We start from the raw sequence: 25,733 nt of genomic DNA on the forward strand, positions 1-25,733 counted from the left end.
GGATGTGTTATCACAAGCTAGAAACTGTGATTGGTTGATGCTCAGTAACCAATCGTTGGGTCCCCTGTGCTCTCTTTAAGTGTCACGCCAAGGAGTAGGAAGGACGAGGCACAAGTGCACGACGTAATGAACCTTTAAAGGTCCCCTCATGTGAAATGTTTTTAACGGGGACGATGAAAACGGGATTAGTTGTTCTAATTAGACACACCCACTGCAGACACACCCACTGTCACACATAAGAATGGTGCAGCCAGTGCATTGTTACATTTGAGTTTATATACAGTTTCACGTCCCCGTCCAGGGTTTGGGAAACATGACAACAAACGAGGGTGTCATAATCCGGACCGGCAGGGGTTGACTCCGGATCCGGAGTTCGGACCGGAGTTTCATGTTCGTCTTGTGCAATGTTCCCTGATCGTGTTCACCTGGTGTATATTTACATAATTGTATAAAGCTATCCTGTTCGTGTCTGTTTGCGGCCGGGTCGGTGTGCGTGTTGATGTTCCCTTGTCTCGTGTATTTTATATTAAACCCCTGTCCTGTGATCGTGCAAATGCGTCCTCCTTCATGCCATGTCCAGCCCACCCGTGACAGAGGGGAATGTGTGCGGGGGGAAGACACAGATACCAGGCCCAAGTGAAATATTGTGCTTTTATTTACAGTGAGTAGTGAACAACCAACCAAACCTAAGGTTGCAATCCACATGAGGACAACCCACCATGAAAGGAGAGACTATACAACTAACCGCAATAGTCACTAACACACAAAAAAAAGGCTTATCTCAAACTCTACAACAATCCAAAACTCTCCTCTCGCTTCCTCCTCCTCCGGCTCCACAACCATGAGCCTCGAATGGTGGCTGGAATGGTCTCACAACACGGAGCACCCCAAGCCATTCTACGGCCCAAAGGACGTAACAACAGTCATAAGATGTGAAACAGTGTGAACGTTCCCCCTCACAGCCATTGCCACTGAGCATGGTAAACATTGTGACTATTCAGATGCCTGTTCTAAAATGCTGTTATTGGATTCAATTTTATTCAAGTACCTTTTATTTTCATCCCGCCCCTGTTTGGCCTGGGTCATTACCCTTCTCATTACCTGGCACAGTTTGCCTAACATTCACAAACACAAACATGCTCATCTGACTGGAAAATGGAGATGGAGGTCGAAGCTGGAAAAAAAAACAAAGGATACACAAGAATTTGATTCAAATGTCTGCAATTTTTATTCATTTATTTTTTAGAAGATTGCTCATGGCCATGTCCAAGGTCATGACTTCAAATTCCAGATCTGGCTTTTTGTGCTTTTCCCTATGTTGGCAAATGTTTCCATGTTCTCTAATCTATGTTCTCCAATTTCATGCATATGAACACTAAAATTTGCCTGTAGTTGTGAGTGTGTGAATGAATGGTGTATGTGTTAATGTGTGTGTGTGTGTGTGTGTGTGTGTGTGTGCACTGTATTGGGTGAATGTCCCACGATGATCTCCAGTGTCTGCAACATGTGTAGGATTAGGCATATATAGATAGTGAGTGTTATACTTACTTATGGTTCAAAAAATTATCTTTTGTAATTTATGGCCACACCAGCCATCATTCCCTTCTAATGTACATGAGTTTCAGCAAACCTTAACACTGTTCTGCAAAATAGCTCTTTCCTCTGTAATGGGACATCACCTTTGATGCTTTCTTCTGGCAGCTTTTGTCTTCGTCAAGTAAATTGAGCCTCCGATGGATAATTACCACAGTCTTTTCAACCTGTACAAACACTGCATGTAATTTCAAACGTTATGTGTTTAACACATCCTAGAAGACGGGTGATAATGAGAGCGGTCCTGTGACATACTCATTTACATAAGAAAGAAACATTGGATGCTCCTAATTATCAATGTAAATATTCTTGGAGGACATGGTAATTGCTAAAGTTTTTGTCTCGAGAGACCAGAAGGACCACGTTTTAGTTGGGTCGACTTTGAATGATGCAAATTTTTTAAAAATCACTGCTGGTGTACTTCCAAAAGAGGGGACAGAATTTATAGGTAGTTATCACGCGTATATCAAGGAATGGATCGTTCTCATCAAACATTAAGGGACGCAGTTCTAAATGTTTGATGTGACTTGTCACTTCAGCAGATCGTCCAGCTCGTCAAACAAAAGCTGGACACAAGTCACCTATGTGTTTCCTGGGTGGCGTGGAAAAGGACACGGCTTACAGGAAGTGCGTAAAAAGGAACAAGAAGAAGTCGCTGTCCAGATGGGAAGGGTAAAGGCTACTAGCTCAGCAGATGGCGAACTCGAGCGGCGAGGAAGGGACGGGTCGGTGTCGTAGCGATGAAGGTGAAGGAGAGGGACGTCTTAACGTCCCTGAGGTGTTAGCGCAGGACGTCACATCTAACATCCGCCATTATCCCCGGGCCGAGTGGATGGGGGAGAGTTTGGGAAACAGATGGAAACAGATGTTGCTGGGGTTCAACAGATGGATAGGTCTTCCTGGGTTACTGTCTGTGTTGGAGTCCTGAAGAACACGCGTCGTTTACGATATATACAACAGCATAGTGCGCCCTATTTTGTTGATCCGAGAGGTTTTTTAAAACTTTGCTTTGCACTGTCCACTAAGGTTAAGTTTGTGCGTTGCTCTTTTTGCCTCAGAATATCAAATTGCCAATGTGTGGATACTTACAAAATGACCAAGATGTAACACATTTGTGGATCCTGTTGTGTTGTTTTATTCTAAACATGAAGGTATATTATTTTATCACATATTTAAATTAATTACACATATACTGTGAACACTCCTCGGTTTTGATTAAGTTGAAGCATACAATTTTACTTCATATGAACAAGTTGGTCAAAATGGAGTCCTTAGTTTGCTAAAATAGGGGCCTTAGTCAATCTGATCACTTTAAAAATAATCTTCTTTCATCAATTTTATAAAAAGTCTTCTCTGGGTTTTGGAATCTGCAACATCATCTAGTTCTTGAACTTTATTTATTTCTGTCGTAAAGAGACTCAAGAGGGTTCTGACGAAGGAGGGGGCCTAACACATTGTGTGGCTTTTATTGCAGGCACAGCACAGCATGCTAAAGCATAACTTTTATTCCATTTCATATTCCTGGCATAATACTGGCATCACACTCTGTTGCACTACATCTGATGATATTTCTTCATATTCATATGCATTGCAGTGTTCTTTATAGTGACAAATCAAATTAAATTAATATTAGTTTTTATTCACAGTTTCACAATATTTACAGACACTTTAAGTTCATCCATGCTACATGAGACAGATGACATTTGTATGGCTTTTTATTAGTTTTCTTAAAAAAACAACAACATTTTTTGCAGTAAATTTGATTAATCGACTGCAATTTTTCAGTGTAACTCTTTTTAAATGAGTTCTGTAATTAGTTGCTTAGATGAAGTACGGGGAAGCAGTGTTGAGCGTGCAGGCTTTGAATGAAAAGCGCAGAAAAAATCAGCTCCACAGCTTAGTGACCGATCGAATTCATCATGAGGAGACTGACGCAGAAGCAATGATTAATTTCTGAAAATTTCCAGGGAAATGGCCCTAAACATTTCAGGTTTAGTTCGTGCTATGTGAGATGTAACATAATTATACCCCATTTCCGGTCTCCCATTGTAAACGGTTGAGGGATGTTCTATGAGCGTCGTGATCACCAGCACCCTGACTGCATTTCTCTTTAAATATCGTTATGCCTTAATTACTGGGACGTTGCGGTCACCAAATAGCAATACCAGATATTTTGAATCTGGAATGAAAGGGTACTTCTGTGAGGTCTTTTTTTTGTTCCATTCATAAATATTAATGCGACTGAGTTCATAGTGTGTACAGATTTATTTTGGTGCTATTTTGCTTACTGCAAGTGAACCAAGCTGGGTGTATCTGGTAAAAGTCTCCCTGACCTCTAGTGGCTTATTGACAACTGGATTTAGGGTTGACAGGAATCCAGATGAATGTCCTTGTACACCTCCTACTATAGTCAGAATGGCAGCAGGAATCAGTGGGATATTTGGATTCAGAAGCATGCCATTTTTTTCTTAGTGAATTGAGAGACTGGACATCTAGTTAATTAGAAAAGCTAGCAAAGTGTTTCTCCCCCAATAGTTAACCAAATACATGTATAAACTATATAAATATGTAGCCAAGTTGCGTGGCACCACTTCAGCGGCATGTGATTTGGTCTGGGCTGGGCTTTTTATTGGAACTAATAATGAAGTTGCCTTTTTGATACACTCCCGTCTGTCCTTACCCCAGTTGTTGCCTCGCTTCCGTTTCTGTTTATCGGTCCTTGCACTGCTTAGCTTTTTTCCTTCTTAACAACCCTTGTTAGCACCATGTCGAGTGCTTGTGCCTCCATTCCCTGATGCGTCATTACAAGATTACTTATTCGTGTCTGTTTCCTTTGCAAATCTGGCAACCGTATTTTCATAATCTTGTAATAAGATGATTTGTTTCTTGATATTTTTCACAACCATGCTTTTTCCTTAATTTATGTGGAGACAGTAATACAGCGAATGAAGAACTATTCATTGTTTTTTTTTTTGGTTTGTTTAAGTATCTAAATGAATTCATATTATTTCATTTAGACTCCAAATTCACTTAATACAAAGTTTTACATTTGACTATATGTAAATAATCTTTCCCTTGTCCAATTAGAAGACTGGTCCAATTACACTGATATGTGTAGTTTAGTGGGTCCAAGGTGCCTTGGTGATGTTTTCATACTTGGCCCATTCAAACCATGTAGGTTTAAATTTTATTCTGAAAGGCTTTGTGAAGGCACCATGAGAGGTCTATAAACTATTGAGGTTTTGGGCTGTTTGTATGCTGTGCGTAATTAACGGAGGGCGTGAAGGGCAGAGGCAGAACGACATGCGTCTGTTGATTACATCCATTAATCATGCTGCTGTGAGGGAAGTGGAAGAGGATTTGGGATCTGAAATGGACTGTATGATTTTTTCCCCCCCCTTAATGCTCCATTTCAACTTTGTCGCCAACACCCTGCTAACCAAATCCATTGCCTACATTGAACAGAGCTGCCTTGATGATTCACATCTCTAAGTTGTGCTCTTTCATTCTTTCCCCAGCAAAGTCCATAGTTACCCAGCATGCACAATTTTTAGTAGCATGTTGAGATATTTTGCGCTTACATTCGTATCAGTGATTAATGATCAAGGGAGACACAAGGGAGTTTTTTTTCTTTTAAGAACAAATTTAGAAAACTTAATTTCATTAATTCCATCATCAACTTTTGTTGCTTGAAGCTGTTTTGTCCCTGAGGGTACAGTTCCCCTTTAAGTGCCGTCAGGCTTTTGTTTTAAGTTGTCCTTCCTATGGCTGTGCATTCTCAGCGCATGTGGGAATGATGTAGGTAATGGACATGTTGCATGTCGATAAAAGAGAAAAAGAGACATCTGCACCAACATAGAAACGGCACCAAATGGTCAAGAGGGCACCATTACACAATTCTACTGAATGAAAAAGGGAATGAAGCTCACCCACAGTGCATCCAGGGGCCATGTGTACCCACTTTGCTATTCTCACTGTGTATTTTTGAAAGTGGGAAATACTATATGTTATGTTAGATCTCTCCTTTTGCACACTTTTAAGTAAATCCACAATTTTACTGCGTGTGTTTTGCCAATGTTAATTTTGTCAACATTTTTGGCAGTTGTTGACAACTGCTTATTACATGGTACTACAATAAATGAAGCAACTCTGAAATCAACTGAAATTGACAGAGCAGCTTATGTGACAATCACTTCACTTTCACTTTCACTTATCCATAGTCTAGTTATTTGCAAATATCCCTTTTCAAAATCTTAGCTCTATCCTTGCCACTGGATGTTCATTTCGAAGATCATGACCAGCACTTATATACTCATAGAGCTTACACTCTATTCTAATGTCTGAGTAAATGCTTGAACTTTAATTATACTCAAGTTAAAAAATAAATTTTATATGGTTGTAAATGCTGTAAATGCAATATACTGTTGTAAATGCTTTACATTTTTAGCATTTGTACATGTTTTCTGCTTTGTTGGTTTAAAGGCTTTGTTTATCAGCCTAAAAATGGCATAAAGCCATGTAAATGATAAAGATGTATTGAAATGATTATAAAGCATATGAGGTGTAAATAAGTAGCATTATTTGTGTTTAGATATATTTTGTTGTCCGTGTGATTGTTTGCGTGTTTATCAATGATAAGGTCAAGGTTTACATTAATAAGAACTTCTTATCTATGTTAACATTTCCCAAAATATCAAATCCAAAAGTGACCTATATGGCTACATTGAGTGCAAGATCCTGTGTCATTTCCTTCTCCTCAGTTTACCGGTTTCCAACCTCATAGTAAAACCTGCTCTCGACGGCATCTCAAAGGAGTTACAAACATCTCAGAACCACATCTGTTACAAAACCAAGCTTGCAAAGAATTCTGATTGGGGAATTAGTGGACATTGCTGACCAACCCTGTGTTACATCATAAACAACACCTTAAAAATAAAGGGCCAAGTAATTAGGGTTTATTCAGGACTGTAAAACCAAGTGCACATTCTTCATATGCAGTTTCCAGAAAGCAACATTCCAGATTCCTTAATGGTTTTTACTTTCTTGGCGGTTTTCTGCCGTGAAAGGAAATGGGCTGAGAGGAAGGCATTTGGATGGTCACCTTGCTTGAGGGGTTAGCACCTGTGATTCCAGAAACTGTTGACTGGGACATGAGGGACCCCTCTGATTCAAGATGGCCTCAGGCCATTACAGTCTGGCACCTATGGACCTTGGTTCTCCACCGACGTTCAGCAGCCGGGGGTCACCTCTGGCGCCCTGGCCCATCTGTGATAATGTGTTGACTTTCCCTGCGCGCGAGCGTTCTTGCGACATTTAATTTTGAGAGGCCGTCTACCTAACGAGCCTTTTAATTGTCAAGCTTGTCTTATTGACAGACTCAGTGCTTTATTGTAGCATGCACTCAGGCTGCGGTGTATGGTCGCTGTGTGACTTCTGCAGCGAAGCGGGGTTATTAATTGAGGACATCAATAACAGCAGGCTCGGCTCTTCTCGCTGAAGAAGAGAACATTCATCATGTGAGGTCGCGGCAGTCAGGCAGGAGAATATGGGCCGGCTTTGGCCACAGCGAGCCCGGTCTCACTCTGCTGGTACATCTCGCCGCTCAGGGCAGCTTTACCAAAATCATTTCTCTGCCTGTAGTCATGTGTGTATGTGGAGGACGAATCCAAATGGCCGTCCAGTGGACCGTACTTAAAAATGCCCATCCGTTGTTTTTCTTTATTCTCACAATCTGATACGTTCTGACACAGAATACGAAGAGATGAGAGAACACAACACTAAAAATAATACTTCATGTGCTGTAGCAATGAAATATTCCCATGCACACAGAAAGGAAAAGGGCAGATTTCATTAAAAAAATCATAAGAAATCTAATCTAATCTTAATCCTGATCCTAAACACAACACTGATTCATGCAATGGGATGTAATGGGTTAACTACCTTGTCCAGGTTTGGGCCATGAGGCAGCTGGAGTCCATCCCAGCAGTTATTGTCCACAGGGCAGGAACTGCCCCTGGAGAAAGTGTCAGTCAATAACAGCATGAAAACACACACACACACACACACACACACACACACACACATTACACACACACACACACACACACACACACATTACACGGCCAATTTATGGAGGAACATTTCCTTTAACCTGCAATTTAACTGCAGGTTTGGAAAATCAGAGCTGAGAGGGCATAGGACACCAACCAATAAATCATGTCATATCAATGTCCATTAATTACTATAGTTATTAACAAGCTGTTAACATCTGTCACACCTCCTGCTATTTTGGTTCTTTATTGTGTTTTTTTTTTTTTGTTTTGTCTGCTATATATTTATTTTAGCATCAGAGTGAAATAGACAGTAAAGCACCACCAGTTTCTCGTTGTGTTCAGGCCTATGCTTTGACAAGCCTTATGTACATCTGAAGTGGCGTGTTCTTTCTCCAGTTAATTGCTTGACCGGAGCGCTACCTTAAGCTTTTTTTTTTTTTTTTAGTTACACCTGTTTCTGGAAGCCTCTCCATTCCGTTTTCAAGGAAACCATACATTACAAGACCATGGAACTTTTCCAGCATGTCCGAGAAAGAATGCAGTCAGGGCAAGGATGTAAGAACAAGGTAGTGAATATACTTTGAAGCACAGAGTCCATTGTTATAAAAGGTGGCAACACCTTGGATCCTTCCAAGAACTGGTCGTCCTTCATAACTGTCGAGGTAGAAGGAAGATGATCCATGTTACCAGTAGACCTCAAGCGACTGCAAAGGCATGACAGTCCTCCGTCATGGAGATGAAACAGAATAATACTTTACTCATAAATCTGACTTGTACTGAGCGAAGAAATACTCTGTCTGGAGAGTGACTAAAGAAACACTAGAGACTCAACGAGATGAGATATTAAAGTCGGTTTTAAATCTAAGTATGGAAATGCACCAACAGCATCATCCCTATGTTGAAGCATGATGCAGGCACGGGACGGAAAGGACAAAAGTACCCATGAAATCCAGGAAAAACCTTCAGGAGACAATTAGAGTTGTGATGAGACTGGTTCACATCCCAAAAACAAGACTGGTTCAAATCTCTCGGGATGTGGAAAGGAGAGGTTCACATGGACTTTCCTTCCAACCGCCATCAGACAAAGTCCTTGCAGCTGATCACACATTCAAACAAAATATCATAAGATAATATTTTATGATACGTTCACCAAACTTTATGCAAATACAGTCAACCTCATGAATCTTGGCTCGTCAACTCAGCTTCAGTGCAAAATTTAACGGCATCTCATTTTTTTCAACAACATACACTTTCTCCAGCAATTTCACAGCAAAAACATTACAGCCATCGCCCCAAAGCCAGTATTTTGTAATGCATTTATCATTGAACTGTTTTTTGACATGTCCACATTCCAAAAGAATATTCAGAATTTATCTTTTGCAATCCATCTATACATATATTCTACTAACATCTATTTCCGAAGATTGTCTGATTTTCCAGTGCTTCTCTTCCTTCTACAAATAACATCATTTGGAGGTGATTTTTTTTTATTTTTGGTTAATATGAGATAATTTACTGGAAGTTACGTGCTCAAGTGCTGAAAATAGTACGAAATGGGATGGGACACATGTGAGACATGGCAAATCTGAGGTGGTTTTCCTTTAAGATCGGGCACATGAGCTCATGTATTTAGCCTCCACCTGCTTCCTTTCCTGGCTGCACCAGACATGCTGAATGGACATCTGTATGAAACCCATGATGTAGTGTTGGAAATATCCATGGGATGGAAATATGTTTGTTACCTAGAATATGTGTGTGTGTGTGTGTGTGTGTGTGTGTGTGTGTGTGCATGGAGCTCTTTCATTTCCCATCCTGCACCTATGTCTTACTTATTCACTAAATCCATTAAAGTTTTTTTTTTACACTCTTGGTCTTTGAAGAGCTTCAATATTGAATGATTTTTCCTTGTCTTCCCATCGCACCCCTTTGTGTTAACAGTGCGTTGGTGTCCCATTGTGCAGGGGAGAAAAAAGCATCAACTCCTTTTGTGGATGAAATTCAGTCTTTATGCCTTCAAACAATCACTTAGATTCTCGCCCTCTTGCTTTACTGTGTGGTGCAGACAATTACTTAAGTGACAGAGAACAGAGATTTCTGGGAGATGTTGGCTGAGCACAGGTTAATTAGCGTGGAGTCATTCTAGGTGGTTATGATTTCTAAGAAGTGGTGTTTTGATCGTTCTGAATGTTTTTGTAATAATCTCATTAACCTGATATTTTGTGTGACAGGGCAGTGGAGGACAGGACAACAAGAGGAAATGAAATGGATGCTAGAGAAAAAGGCCATCATTATATCCATCAGGATTCTGCTGAACGGCTGAAACTGGTGTTTCCGGCCCCTCCCACTTCGCATTCTGAGTCATTTTTTTGGACCTTTCCAAAGTTGCTCTTGTAGGGCGATTATGGAGTTCCTTCAAACAGAACCTCTCTCCGAAATGTCCACTCATTCCGCTTGCTACACATATCGCGCTCTTGTTAACCTCTCTGGCTGCTGTCACACAAGTGCTGTAATTTCACCCCCTTTTACCCATCTGCGCCACAGAAAATAGGAAACTGGCCGAGCTCTGTGTTTGCTTTTGAGGTCGACTCAAACAATGGATGCCATTAAAACCAAGAAGTGTTAACCTTTCCCATCTGCATCTGCTCAGTACATTTACAACGCGTTGCACATATGCAGGTCAGACATTTTAATAGACCTGAGCAACATACACACACACATGTAACCCTGTGCAGATTTTTTTTTATTGTATATAATTTACTGTACCTGTGACCGTGTAGCCATCTTTATATGTACCATATTCATAAATTATGTCTGAGTATATATTTGGTTATGTCTCATAGTAATCATTTAGGGTCACTTTTTACTCTGTTTACCCTCTAATGCCACTAGTACTTCTACTACTAAAGTGCATAGGAAGTAGCAGCTGTACAAAGCTGGCCAATCAGGTACTGAGGAAGGGTGCATGTATTAAAGTTTTCTGTCACTGTGACAGATTTCTGTCTAGTGAGTGCATTAAACGCCTTCACAGACCGAAAACATGTCTAGTGCAGCTCTGCGTTCTGAGCTCTTGCACTGCGTTGTGACGCATTAACCTGCAACCAGTGGAAACAAAGCATCAATGTGCGTTAACCCCACACGCTCTCGAGCACAAGAATTAGGTTTACAAAGATGCAATTAAAAATGTTCATAACCATCATTTATTTATTTATTTATTTTATTTTTGCTTTAATCTATGAGGGTGACGTCTTAATGATGCATCTTTATTAGACCTTTAAAATGGCACATAACGTCACTTAATAATATTGCTATTTAACACACAAACAGTTCACATAATAATTTAAACCAACAAATGCTTCATTCATGTTCAATTCATAACATAAATTAAATTTAAAATTAATTTAATCCAACTTCAGCAGTGATCAGATTCACAACGTAAGAGAGACATCCACTGAAAAGAGGGCATTTTATTTTCTGTGCTGCTGGTGTAGCCAGGCATACTCGCTGGTCGATGTCTTATCCACTATTCCTGCATCTCCTGAGGTTTTCCCAAAGCCCAGAGGTGGCGAGTAATGAGGAGACCATGACTGCACACTGCAGCCTGTCACCGCCATGTGTGAAGGCTGCACGCTGAGATGTTTATAGACCAGTGCGGAGCCCGACTGGTTAGGGGGGAGAATTTATCGGTGGCTGGCCCCCTCAGATGGATTGATTCAGAGTCCTCAGCCGTCACGTCCTGTCTGTCGACCTTTTCCTCTTGAGTGCGCCGGACCAGCGGGCCAAGAATTCCCTCATGTACATTGGTCATTAGATTGTCTGCTTCCAGCTTACTGCCAGTATGTTTGAGTTCAGCTTCTGTTTTCTTGTTCATTGTATTTACCCATTCGACAGATCCTAGGGTCTGTCACATAAATTCTGTAGGCTTGCTAATTGAATAACAGGTCATTTATACTGATGGGCATCTCATATTCACCACATACAGCGTGGCATTATTTAAGGCATAATTAATTGGATGTGTTCAGGAATGACAGACTCCAGACAGCTTGGAATAAAAGTGCTGATAGTCTGCTTTGTATGCATGTTTGGTTTGGAAGTGGATGTGGCCCCGAGATCGCAAATGTGATGTCTGCTGACGGTGCACATTTTTGGGTAATTTTGGCCAGGAAAAAAAAAAAAACTTGACAGCATGATGGTGAAAGGAGGGGGTTTAAATAAGACAGAATGAGGAAGTAGTATTTGTGAGAGCTGTCAGTCCTTGTTATGGGGTCCTCCCATAACAACCAACCAACAAACATAAAAGGTCATCAGAAATAGTTAGACTCTATCAAAATCTATAGTTACCTTCTTCATTATACAAATAATTGCCATTTGTTTATATATGTAAATCCTGATGACGTGTTTGACCCCACAACCTGTGTTGTTGATGTACTGTGTGTGTGTGTGTGTGTGTGTGGGTACTGTCTGGGGTGGGCATGACCCGTCAATCTTGTTGCCAACAAGGAAATAATCTGGGGTTTAACAATGACGTTCAAATAGTTTCATATGTGGGTATTTTCTGAGAAAAATCGAAAAATAAATGTTGTCGTGACAACTGGAAAATAATGCATAGATCAGCGATGCTTATATTATTGATGACCAGAATGACGTTCTGGATACTGATGTTGTTGGTCGATTAGGAGGAAGAAATAGTCATATCCCATTTATCACTGTGGCATTGAATAATTTAGCATGCAGTATTAGGTGATGAAAGTCTAGGCAATAACCAGCATGTAAATCCGCGGGGTATTCAGATTGTCAGCATTGCTCTTTACCAGTAAGACCAGTCACGCCAGCATCGTTTTTGCTGCTTTGCACGCATTTTTATTTTTTTTTTGTGTGTCTAAAAAGGAACCTGATGTACTTTGACAGCACATACAGCACCGGAACAAAGGCACAGTGCGGCTGACCGGCATGTTAATTAACAGTTTAGAAAGGTCAAAAGGCAAGTAATGAAGCAAGCCACAGAGACGGAGCGCAATTAGACATTGTTCCCATTAATTAGGAATAGTCATGCTGCTCCTGATTTTCACTATTTTTTTCCCCCCTTTCACTGCGCGCCAAAATGAGATTAGCGCCGTTCTGCCAAGACCATTAACAAACAAAATCCCCTAATGCTGCCGTGGAACGCAGGCATCTGTCCAGCACTGGTGGCCGGAGCTCCGGTTGTGGATTTGATGTCCAAGCTGGGGTTTGTTTGAGGACTGCTGGTTTTGTTGTGCTTCGAGATGATGTCCAGGTCTAAAGCTCGGCACTCAGATGCTGAAGGAGTGCCGGGGCTCTACCGCGCCATGTGATGATTGATTAGAATTCAGGAGAAGGTGATCGGGTGTGTGTGTGTGTGTGTGTGTGTGTGTCTGCGGTGCAGGGGACACCACTAATTCCCTGCAGCTGAGCGACTCTCACCAGCTGCGTGTTGTCCTGCCCCATGTAAAATATTGGGGCGGTTGTGGCCTAGCGGGCAAGGAAGGTTGCGGGTGCAAATCCCGACCTGCCAAGATGCCACTGAGGTCCCCTTGATCAAGGTACCGTCCCCACACACTGCTCCCTGGGTGCCTGTCATGGCTACGCCCTGCTCGCTATGGTGATGGTGAAAAATCAGAGAGCACATTTCGTCATGTGCACCGTATATCATATATATCAAAGTCAAAGTGAAGTGATTTTCACATGTGATACACAGCAGCACAGCACACGGTGCACACAGTGAAATTTGTCCTCTGCAATTAACCCATCACCCTGAGTGAGCAGTGAGAAGCCATGACCGGCGCCCGGGGAGCAGTGTGTGGGGACGGTGCTTTGCTCAGTGGCACCTCAGTGGTACCTTGGCGGCTCGGGATTCGAACCGGCAACCTTCTGATTACGGGGCCGCTTCCTTAACCGCTAGGCCACCACTGCCCCGCTAGGCCACCACTGCCCCATGTATGGCCTAGCGGGGCAGTGGTGTGTGTGTGTGTGTGTGTGTGTGTGTGTGTGTGTGTGTGTATATATATATATGTATATATATATATATATTTTTTTTTTTTTCAAGGTCAACTTTCCTCAAATGCATGATATAGTTTTTTTATTTGTGTCATTGCAAAATTTTTGTGAGAAACTGAGAATCATGGCTATAATACAGGTTCAGTTGCTGGTATTGTTGCTAAGCAATGCCAGTCTATGTCAGCACTCAATTTGATAGCTTTATATATTTTTTACTCAAAAGATGAAGGGCACGTCTAGAGACGGGTACGCAGACACAGGCCTCCCAGTGTCAAAATCAAAGGATTTTCCCAATCAATCGCCACCTCAAGGTTTAACTGTGCACCAAATGAATTCCTCCATTTAGCCATTTTACATGATCAAGCCTTCTTGACCTCTGGTTTCTCACGGCATTGGGGCTTTGCCTTTATATTTATTACTTCGCTGACAGCCCCTTATTTTCCCAGGCCTTCTCCCACGGACCAAACTTTTGGCCTCCTGTTTTCTTTGTAGCAGGAAAGCCATGTTCATTTCTAATTGATTTTATCAGGCGCAGGATTAAAGCCTTCTCATCCCTGCTGTGTTCACACGATATATGTCGTGCCATTTCCGCTCTTTATTAGAGGCTCAGCAAGCCCTCGTAACCGTATGCCAAATATTGATTGTAATCACATTGTCTCGACAACCAACATTACCTTCCTGAGGACAAAGTATTCATCTCTCTGCCAGTGGATCACCTCACGCCGGCCTGTCAATACCTGGGTTTTAACTAATGCTCTGTAGTGCAGCAGCTGATGGAGGTCTGCGTTGCTTTAAAGTTCCCGGTGCCGTGCGTTCGGCGGCATTCATTCTTGAAGGTTGTTGGAGGTTTTGTTCGACTGCAGGGCAAATGAGGAACGCTTCCTCCCCCATTTTTGCTAAACTTTATTTTTTCATAAGAGATGGGGAGAGAGAAAGAACTTTCAGGAGCAACTAATGGAAGACGAGGAACGCTGCTCTAGGCTGTGATGCGGAACACACCTTCTCCTCGGCTTTGTTTAACGATTTTTTTTTTTTTTTGATTTGTCATCAGTTCCTTATCTGGAGCTGTAGGACCAGAGGCGATGACTGTACCTGGCACACCATCTTGGTGTAGCGTGAGTCTGGCGAGCTCTGTGCAGTCTGATGTTTGCCATGTTCACTTGTTTTAAACATGCTGATCCCCGCGCCCTCGCTGAATTGAAAAGTGAATTTTAATTGGTGCACACAACGAAATGTGTCCTCTGCTTTTAACCATCACCCTTGGTGAGCAGTGGGCAGCCATGACAGGCGCCCGGGGAGCAGCGTGTGGGGACGGTGCTTTGCTCAAGGGCCATGCATGAAGATGAGGCAGGCAATTAATGTTAATAATTGCTGATTCTGGCAACAGGGACACATTTGCCCACCCCCAGAGGATGGAGGGTTGGCATATAATTGTGGCGCCCGAGGGTGATGTAGGTAAAAGGGATGCTCTCTGTCAATCAAGTAATGATTTACAACAATCAATCAGACGTCGTCGACGCAAGGTCTTCAGGAACTGGTGGCGGTGCGGCACCACCTGGAATTACCCAACCGCAGCCAGCACGCCGCCAGGCTGTGTTGAGTACAGTCGCGGTGTCAGGGTGGTGTTCTCGACTGGAACGGAGGGAAGCGTGAGCTGCCTGCACTAATGGACAAATTGTTGTAGATATTGTCACACACCGTATGTAGTGTTTCCACTGTTAGTGAAATTAGGGGACTGTGTGACTGCCATTTAGAATACAGCATCAAGCTGGTAGCAGCCTAGTGGGCAACACACTCATCTAAGGACCAGACAAACACAAAGTCACAGGTTCAAATCCTACTTGCTACCATTGTGTCCATAAATGATAAACATTATAAATATCTGCATGAACAACTGAGAAACTAAAATGATACCTGATATCATATATATGATCTATCAAATGTTTAATTTATGTTGACTTTCCACTGGTTACTGCCTGGCTCTAAGGACAGCACAAGAGTTGCTGTGTAGAAAATCAGCTCAATGATGAGCCATCGCAAATTCAGGGTCTTGGTTTTGATTTACGTTCTTTAAACTCTGAAAAAGCAAGAAAAAAAAAGTATTTGATTGTGTGTTTTGGGCATAACATGTAATAAACCAGTCAGAGTCAGAATGGCTTGTCACAAGACAGGGCTACCAAGATGCATTTACCTGGGAAAGCAGATCAGTTTTCCGCTGAGGAAGCAGACCTGCTTGTGCACAAAATCACAAAAGCGCATCATGCATGAGAGTATCATTCCTCCACCTAATTAACAATGATCTATAAATAGTATTTATGTAATTGCTGTAAATTAGCAGATGAAATCCGGAGCCCTTTCAAGGGAAGTGGCCACATTCCCCATTCATTCACATGAGGACCCGGTGGAAACCTGCACCAACCAGGGGAGAGCATGCAATTTCTGAGATGGGATTGAAACCTTCAAGGTGTGAGGATGCGTCGCTAACTGCCTTGCCATTGTGTGGCCTATTTATATTCTTAGATATACCAAATAGAGCCCTTTAGAGTTTGTATTTTATATATATAATTTTTTTTTGATGCATTGATCACAACCAATTGCAATGAGATAAATGCAATCGATTTTTTTATCCATAATAGCCGCATGTAGTGCACATTTACCAAAAGTAAATGATCGATAAGAAGGTAAATCTGGGCCTGACCCTTTTAAGCCCCTACAAGTACACACGTCTGCTTTTTTAAATGTGTTCGACAGCATTGAGACTATTGTGTGGCATTTAATGCGTTCGCCTCCTACACTCACAAGAAGACTGCCCTTTCTGCGCCAGCATTTACCGCTTCAGTGGACTTCTTCTTCCCCCCTCTGATTTTTTAATGTTCAAGTCTCAATTTGGTGCAATTACAGGGCTGTGGCTTTAGCTTTTATAACGCTGGGTTACATTCTGAAGCGCATTAGGGCAGACATGTGCTCCCAATTTCCTAATGAAATGATACTAATCGCATCTCGCGAAGCAGACTCCCAGCTGAGCGGCTCAGCCGGTTCCGTTGATGGATAATCTGTGACGCTGCAAATATCAGGCTTCGCTCGGGCATTTTTAACGCCAAGCCCCTCGTTCGCTCCTGCCGCAATAACTGAGAATTGTTGCTTGGTTTCTAATGTAAAGGTGGTGAATCACTTCTTGCCTTTTTTTTTTTTTTTTGCACCTCTCAGCACAGTCAATATAAATAATACGTCTCCGGGCCGGCCAGGCCTCTTTGATTCAGAAAGGGATAAAAAATCGCAACACAAACAAGGGCCGTCCGGAGAAAATTGAGCCATCAGCACGTTAGTTATGCAGCCGCGTGATATTTAATGCAGTGGCGACATTTTGAATGTCAGCTTCTCAGAGGTCAGAGAATGAAGGAAAAACAGGGCAGTGAAGAAAAAGGGAGGAAATCTTGCAGAGGGAGGAATTAAGGCCTGTAAACAAGAACTCCAGCTTCGGCCCTGGACCCCGTCGATCGTTTGGGTGTGAACTATTCAACAAAAGCAATCGCTATGTTTTTTTTTTGGTTTTTATGAAGATTTTTCACAGAGTAGAAAGTGGCAGGCTTCAGATGATTTGTATATTTATGAGGCAAGCAGCAAAATGTCCGGAGAGAATAGGCTGACATTTACAGGGAGCAAAGCAAATCTTGAGTCTGGACAGGAACACGGCTTAATAAGTCCTCTTTCATTTAGAGTGCCGAGCGCAGTTTTTGTGTGTGTGTGTGTGTGTGTGTGTGTGTGTGTGTGTGTGTGTGTATATATATATATATATATACATTTTTAAGTATTTTAAGTACTGGTTATGCCATTTTGTAACCTATGTTTTCTTCAACTGTTTGAAATTTCAATTTCAATTTGGTGTTGAATAATAAGACAATGTAATACGAATGCATAGTGTAATTGTGAGCTGGTCCTGCTTTTGTGTTCTTCAGTCTGCTGAATCCACAGTTCCGAATAGTCTCAGCATTCGGCGTGTCAGGTGGTTTCTAAATGACTGGCTCAGACGGAGGCCTGGGCTCCTTTTTTAGAGTTCCATACATAATGAATGGATCCCTCAAGGCACTATTTGGCACCTCCATGGCATAGACGAGAGCTCTGGGTAATGGCTACTCACCCTCCACGGGAGCTTGAAGGCCCTGACAGGCCTCGTAACCCCTGCTTCCCACTCTAGAGAACCTTGACTGGCAGTTCACCTTCCGGAGTGACAAAGACCCTGTCTGTTTTAGAGCCTATTACTCTCGCTGATTGGTAATCATGATGTTGGTTGAGACATAAATCCACAAATGGTCTCATGCAGAATCGGGTCCCACTGTGACCTTCGAGTCCAGTGGACCTGCGAATGGTATTTGTCATGGATATGCTGGTTTGCTCATTCTGACAATCCAACAACCACTACATTATTATCTATAATGAAATTGATGGGCAAAAATGTTTGAGGTTTTTTACTTGTTTTGTGTATTATGTGCCAATTACATAACTATGTGTGTAGGATTTGCATGTTCTGCCCATGTTAATGTGTGTTTCCGCAAGGTTCTCCTGTTTCCTGCCACCAAATATCCAAATATTCAAGTAGAATATTTGGATTGTTGACTCTAAATTGGCCATAGCTGTGGATCTTTGTGGATCTTTGATTGCAAGGTTTGTGTATTGTGTGTGCACTCTTCGGTAGGCTGGCACCCTAACCCGGCACTCAACGTCCCGGGATGGGCACCAGATGCGTCGAGCCATTGGTGAATTTAGAAATACATGTAATTGGTTGTTTCTGTTTACTGCCACCATCATCTGGAAAAATGTGCAGAAGAAAAGCCTTCTAATTCCAGCACTGTTTTAGATGTAGGTGGTCCTGTCCTCTTTATGGCAAATGAGTTTCATGAGAACAGCTCTAATCATGTCCACACTTGCTTGCATTTAACAGCATGTTTGGGGTCAACGAGCTCCACTGGATGCACTGGACAAATTCTGCAGTACTGTTCTGTGGGAAGCAACTAGATATTACACAATCAGTAGAGAACATAAGTACAAAGAATATTAATGTTGTATTGTGAGTGGTGAGTTCTTATTTATAAGTGATTATGCTAAATCATCATGTCACAATCTGGACATGACACACCACAATATGGCATCCATGATGGTGGACCGTCTAAGACGTATAATGATATGTGCAATGAATTAGTAGCACTTTAGCATTAATGACAGAAAAATGTGCATGACAAAAATTGCCTTTAACCACTGACAATCACTTCACTTTGACTTTTGACCTTCTAAAACAGTGTCCAACAAAAAAACTATATGACAGATAAATTAATTGATACTGTTGTATTTGTATCACAATAGATTGTTGTATATTGTTATTTATTGTATTGTTGTATTATTGGGATTTTGATATATTATGAAGACTGAAAATGTGATGATCTTGTGATAATGTGTGTGACTCTAGTGGTTTTATATGTGTGTTTACTTACTATATTTTACAGGTGGCTGAAATTCATATCTGCTTGAATTCGCGGCGCTCAGTGACATTTCAAGCCATTTTTATTAACATAGACTGGTGAAAATCATATCGTCAGACCTGATATTCATATCCAGAGAGATGCGTGTGGCATTCATGTCCAAATTCCATATAGCCTGTGCCACCGGAGACTACGTGCTTGTGCTGACAAGCCACTTGAGTGTTACGGTCAGCTTTGATAGCAGAGGAAGAGAAGTTTGGCACTCACTCTCCCTTTCATCTATAATGCATATGGCCTACAGCAAGCTCGGCGGTGGAGCCACCTCTGACATGGCGGCTCCTCCTGTTTGTATTGGATCAGCCGTTCCTGTGCTGACCTTGCACCACTTGAACGAGTGGGTATATGTCCTGCATAATCAGTGTGCTGGCAAGGTTTAGCATATGCTGGGGTCAAGGACCCCACTAAACCGGTGCTTACTCACCGAGTGGGTTTTCTGCATTTGCAAAGTTCCAAGTTCCAACCTTCTAACCCACCACTTCGTGAACTTTAAAACTGCATAGCTTACAACGTTAAGGGAGGGGGCTCTCCAAGCACTCTCCAAGAATAATGTGCTGTGATATGTCATTGTTTCTCAACTAGTTTTGTTTCAGAACTTTGATTTCACTTAAAACTTCAAGTAGTAAAATACAATAATTTATCACAGGACAACAAGGATATTCTGATTCAGTCTAAATTTCAGACATCGCCGTTGTTTCACAGTTACATTGTTGTGTATGTAACATGAAACCTTTAATGTTACATCAAGAAGCAGTTCAATTCACTGTGGAGAGCACTTTAGCGCTTGGAGAGCACTAGGGCGGCGATGTGAAATTTATAGAACTGGTGGTAATTTTGTGCACATCAGTGACCGGGTCCCTACTGAGCCTCTTTTTTTTATTGTGATTTCATAGCATAAATGTAACCCCATAGTTTCAATGCAAGCTGGTATGAGGAGAATTTCATTTGTGTTGCAATATCTGTGTCGAAATTGCAGTTTTTTTCCCCACCACCGTCATTCTATTGGACAATGATCCAGCACATGAGAACCAGTGGCTCAGGTTACTGTATTCCTTTATTTATTTATGTCATTATGTCGTTTTTTTTAGCCCCTCCCCACAGATATCTTTTTTAAATTGACTGAAACGGCCACGTCTCCAGAATTCCCCCCCAGCAGAATGTAAAGAAGGAGGGTGTCCCTCTGCATTAAAGTCTCGTATTAGAACCCAGAGCACACTGTTGCTCCGCTTGTCAAGGTAGTTGTGGGGATTAAGGAAGAGGCTGAGTGACAGAAAACAGTTGGGGAGATAATGAGACTCAAGACAGGGTGCTCCAGTAAGTAAGCGGAACAGCTGTTCGGCATCCAGTATAAGTTATAAATTAGGGCCGCAGCCGCTAAACGCCTCGCCTTTCCTCAGACAAATGCGAATGCAGCCTCACTCCCATCGTCTCAGCTCCGTCCTCTCCTCGATTAGACGTGGATTTCCGTGCTTTAACGAATGACAGCCCGGCAGAAGGCACCGTAGGGACGGCGAGGGAACGCAGTAACTCCATTACGAACGACTCCGACGACAGCCTGGATCCTGACAGTTGCACCAGAGGAGGAATTGTGTGGTGCTTTGTTCTCCTTCGTTCTCCCTCCTCCACACAGGAATTTCGAAAAAAAAGCCGTCTCTCCCATCTGCCATCTGCAAGTGACATTTTTTTATTATTTTTTTTTTTTACGTGTGGAAAACTGGCGGCGTTAAAAAGGACTGGGGTCTTTAATGAGCCAGTGTGATGTGCCCGCCGAGGCATACTGGGTGTCGAGAAGTATGCTCATAACACCAGGCCTGCCCCACTGTTATGGTAATAGGCTCACTTTCTTTTTCCTCAAAGACCACTGCCATTTCACCGTGCTATTTATAAGTCGGTCACAGCGGTTCTTCGAAAATTATCTTCAAATGACCAAGCCGTTTAGCGATGAGATACCTTGCTCCTCTTCCTTTTCTCATGCAGATGCGGTTTTTCTGGGGTTTTTTGTCTCTCCTAATCTTAATGATTCCTGCACCGAAAGCTACTGACAGGGGCTGTGATATCGTGAACACGTGATTAAATATGTATTCTGCTCTTTGGCCTTACAGTCGCAGAAGGAAAACCGTCTGACCGGTGCCACGGTGAAACAGAGGGGGGTATCGGTAGGGGTGAAAAGTGGAGCCCATCTGGCACTGAGGGTCATGCCGGAATTTCACCTTCACTTTCGAGACTGTCAGCAACATGAAAGCAGCTGCACATCAGTAGGCTAGCAGCTACTCAGGAGTACAGAAGGTGGAGCGGCCCGCTTAGGAATGGTAATAGATTCGCCTGCAGAAGGTGAGGTGTGTCCACTTGGGGACTTGACGAGGCCAATCAGGTCACAGATCACTCGGGCCACCGCTGATTGGCTGGGCAGTTTTAGTGCATTAATTATACAGTCTTGAAGGTTTTCATTCATAATATGAGTTACATGAGCATATTTAACATTTTATTCCTAATATGAAGACTGTTTATTATTGATCATCTTCTGCTGTCAGTGTACCAGTCATAATTTGTAAGTGGGATGGTAGTAGCCTAGTGGGTAGGACACTCTCCTATGAACCAGAAGTCAAAGGTTCAAACCCCACTTACCATTGTGTCTCTGAGTAAGACACTTAACCTTGAGTTAACAATGATCTTCAACCACTGATTGTTAAATCACTCTGAATAAGGGCGTCTGATAAATGGCATAGATGTAAAGAATGTCTTTTTTAGTTGTTGGTTTGTTAATAGTCTCTATATAATTACTTTTCAGTAATTGCTTTAAAAACACACCCAGCTTTCCTCTCCTAGTCCGTGTGATCAAAACCAAGTAACAATTCATTGTGTACAATTGGTTTTACAAAAGTTTTTTTTCTTCTTGTGCTATTTGGGATGAGAGACAGAGCACAGCCGTCATCATATTCACCATAATTGCTTTGTGACTGATGGGCGACTGCCATTGAATTGAATCAAAGCAGATTACAGACTGAGTTTCCTGAGCTGCCGCGGCTCCAAAGAAGCAGAATCAATTGAGGAACATCTGAAACCCCTTGAACAATGCGTCAGATCCCTCTCCTCTCACCAAACTAATCTACGCCACGGAAGAAAGCAGCGCGGTTCAGTCACCCGCAAGACGCCGTATGCCTGCCAAAGAACTAATCACTAGTGATGCTGACTCCTGCGATGTGCTGTCTGTTTCCGGGGCGGCACGAATAGCACATGCAGATCATGGTGGTGATCAAAATGACCAGAATCTTTGTTCTGCCGCTGACATTGTTCTTTAGTTTTAAGAATTGCAAGAAGGCCGTTGACAATGATTATGCAACCCTTGCGCCAACTCTTTCAATTATCTTTTGCCCTGAAACACTCCAGTCCAGTCCGTTTAATTGTTCAGTGGTGGTTCTGACACTGTACATATTCCATATCCTACCTCCTACAGTACAGTGCAGTCATTATAATTCACCTGCACCACATGAATGTGCAGTGTGACAGCTTTATCACAACCGCCGCATAATCCGATTAATCCATTTTTGATCATTGGCTAAATGTGCGAAAACTTTTCCCTTTATACATATAATACAACTGACAGGCTAACAATGTATAAAATTAATTAATGAACTAATGTCCCACCTTTTCAGTATCCAAGATGCCTTATTCTTGGTGTAATTTAATTTACAATGAATTTACAATATGTCTATTCAACATACAGTGACACTGCACAGGCTATAATCTCCGATATATATATATATATATTTAAAATATTAATTTAATGTACTTCCTGCTCATGTAAGTCTACATCACAGTATTTCCCTGTAGTGCAGATTAAACTATTGATTTCTTAAGTGTTTGTTTTCTAATCAGATGAAGTTGTATAACCCAGCCAACATTGAATTTGTTGTTGTCCATTTAAACACATTTGTTCAACCATTTTATTAATAATTATCCAAAAAAATCAATCTAAATATATGGATTACCTGTCTAGCCCTGGTAATAACTGAATAACTGAATGTTTATGGCCATTTCAGCAGGCAGTTGTATCGAGGCTGTCCACACAACCCTGCGCATTATGTAAGACGGAGCATAGCGTACCAGATGGGAACTTTAACCACAGCAATAACACTGCGTTTGTATCTAGGAGGAGGGTGTGTATGAAATGAGAGAGAGAGGGCAAATGAGAGAAGTATATGAGCTTCTCTGCCCTTTTCCGACCCATCCCTTGACAGCAGATTTGGTGGAGGGCAAAAGGTCAAAGGGGAGGAGTGCTTTGATTTATCACTACCCATCCATTTACAGCAAATCTGACCCTTACTCCCACTGAGAATCGTTCAAACATAACACGTTCGAGTTTGCGTGAGTGCATATGCCAGCTTGTGTGTGTGTGCGTGTGTGTGAGTTGCATGTTTTTTAAAAGGACGAGCGGGCTTGTGCCAGAGCGTATGCTCATGTGTTTGTGGACCTGTGTGTTGAGTTTAGAGGCACTAAAATCCCTGGGGATGCAGCAGTGCCCATGGTCCATGCAAACTGGAGAGAGATCTTTAGCGGAATGTGTCTCTCTGCTGCCTGACTGGCAGATGTCTGTCACAGCCCCTGGCACGGGGCTAGTCAACATGCCATCAGGGCTGCGATTGAGCAACTTTCCATATGATCAGTGTTACATAGTCAAGACTGCAGAAGCAAGATGACAGGAGGTGACAACAGTTTCATATTTTAGTATTTTCTCCTCTTTTTTTTTTTGTACATTTGTAAAAACATGGTGGTGCTTCTCTTCTATGCAATGAAACAAAACTACCTCTGTGTGTCAGATGTGGAGGCTCAGCCTATGCAGTAGAAACACTGACTCATTTGGTGACACGGGTTGACAGTATCGACAGTCAATTTAACAGCACTTATTATTCTAATTATATAGTAGAATAATGTAGTGGAACTGTAAAACGGTTTGAATTAGTGTCAATGGAATTAGTGTCAATGGAAAGACAATGAAAGGCTGACTTTTTTCTTTGTGATTGAAATACATGATGTAAAAATTGCTTTTCTGCGGCTAGCCTGTAGACACAAGCTAGATCTGTGTTTCTCTGCTGATCACTGCACTGACTTTTCCCAAATCATTTAGCTCTGCATAATAAAATGATAATGCTTATATTACTTTTCTGCTATTGTTTTTCCAGCAGGAGGCATCATATGTACAAGAACAAAAATGATATAAAACTGGCACAAGGGGCAAAACAGAAACCTCAAACCAGTAGAGTGTACTCACAGATAGAGATAGATCCAACAGATGAGCAATTCAACCTAGGAACACAAGGCAGGCATATACAGAAATTAGACCCATTTTATACCTTGTGCTTTTCTATTGGAGGCTAAGAGTCTATGTATAAAGGTGTAGAATTGTAACGATTTCTCTTCAGATATTTGTATGTAGTGTCATTGATTTAAAAAAAGAGCCATTCTTCCATAGGATTCCATTCAATCTCAATGTGAGGATCCCACTGCATTTTCACCATCAGATTAGGGCCACTAACCACATGCTAACCACATCACATTGCAGCCATCACATCTCCCATCTCCCATGATCCATATCCTCTCCTCCATCCTTTTGCTCAACAGAGCCCACCCTGTGTGATGTGGGGGAGTTTCTGTGCCATGATCATCTGACCTGCATCTCCGAAGACTGGCTCTGCGATGGTGAGCCCGACTGTCCAGACAGTTCAGATGAAGCCCTTGAACGATGTGAGTATCTCATCCATCCACCCTGACTCACCACTTATTCCGGTTGGACCCACCCTCCATGGCATCAGTGACATTCTATCAAAAAATGATCCTGCTGTGCATTTCCACTGGAGCAAAGCTAATTTGTCTTGTATCACCAGATCTAACAGCCGATTTGTTTCTTTGGGAAATGTCAGTACAATGCAGAGAATAAAACATCTGCAGATGTGGGGCGCTCCTGAGTCTACAGGAATCTCTAACATATGCACAAATGTATTGTACTTTGTGTTGTGATTTTTTTGGTGAGGAATGTGTACGTTTATTTGATTGGCTGTGTTTTTTCTTTGTGATGCATTGCTTTGTTTTCAGTGACAAACATATGAAATTCAAACTGCAGGGCCAAATATCTATTAAATCAAAAATCACCAAAAGGCCATACTTGGATTGAGGAAGAAAACCAAAATACTGGCAGTTTTTATTTAACATATACATGTTCTAGATACTCTTTTTTTTTAACACATGATTATTTACTGAATATCTAGTGCCTTTGCATCCATCCTTTCTTCACACTGCTCTGATTTATACTTAATACCCTGTAGATTGGGCTACAGTCTCTGCTGGCATTGCATTATCATTTAGATTAATCAAGTTTGGCTCCGTTTATTTATAATAAGTCCGAGCGGAAGCTATGAATATTTATCATGGGAATTTTGAGTGCCTCATTATCTTGGATTATGTATTGATAGGAAATGGAATATAATCAGTGTGCTTTTTTATTGCCAAAGTCACAGTGATGAATGAATGAATGAATGAATGAATGAAT

At 41.9% G+C, this 25,733-nt stretch overlaps 1 protein-coding gene across 1 annotated transcript in view; it reads left to right on the forward strand.

Moving 5' to 3' along the window:
- Positions 1 to 25,733, forward strand: part of LOC114773375 (low-density lipoprotein receptor-related protein 1B-like) — a gene marked incomplete at its 3' end in the record, with an annotated part of 83,373 nt that overhangs the window by 41,016 nt on the left and 16,624 nt on the right. Inside the window, exon 2 of the mRNA XM_028965827.1 lies at positions 24,809 to 24,931. Within this exon, the coding sequence (XP_028821660.1) occupies positions 24,809 to 24,931 (123 nt within the window). The remainder of the gene's footprint in view (positions 1 to 24,808; positions 24,932 to 25,733) is intronic.

Source organism: Denticeps clupeoides, unplaced genomic scaffold (genome assembly GCF_900700375.1).
Source record: "Denticeps clupeoides unplaced genomic scaffold, fDenClu1.1, whole genome shotgun sequence".
NCBI classification, from domain to species: domain Eukaryota; kingdom Metazoa; phylum Chordata; class Actinopteri; order Clupeiformes; family Denticipitidae; genus Denticeps; species Denticeps clupeoides.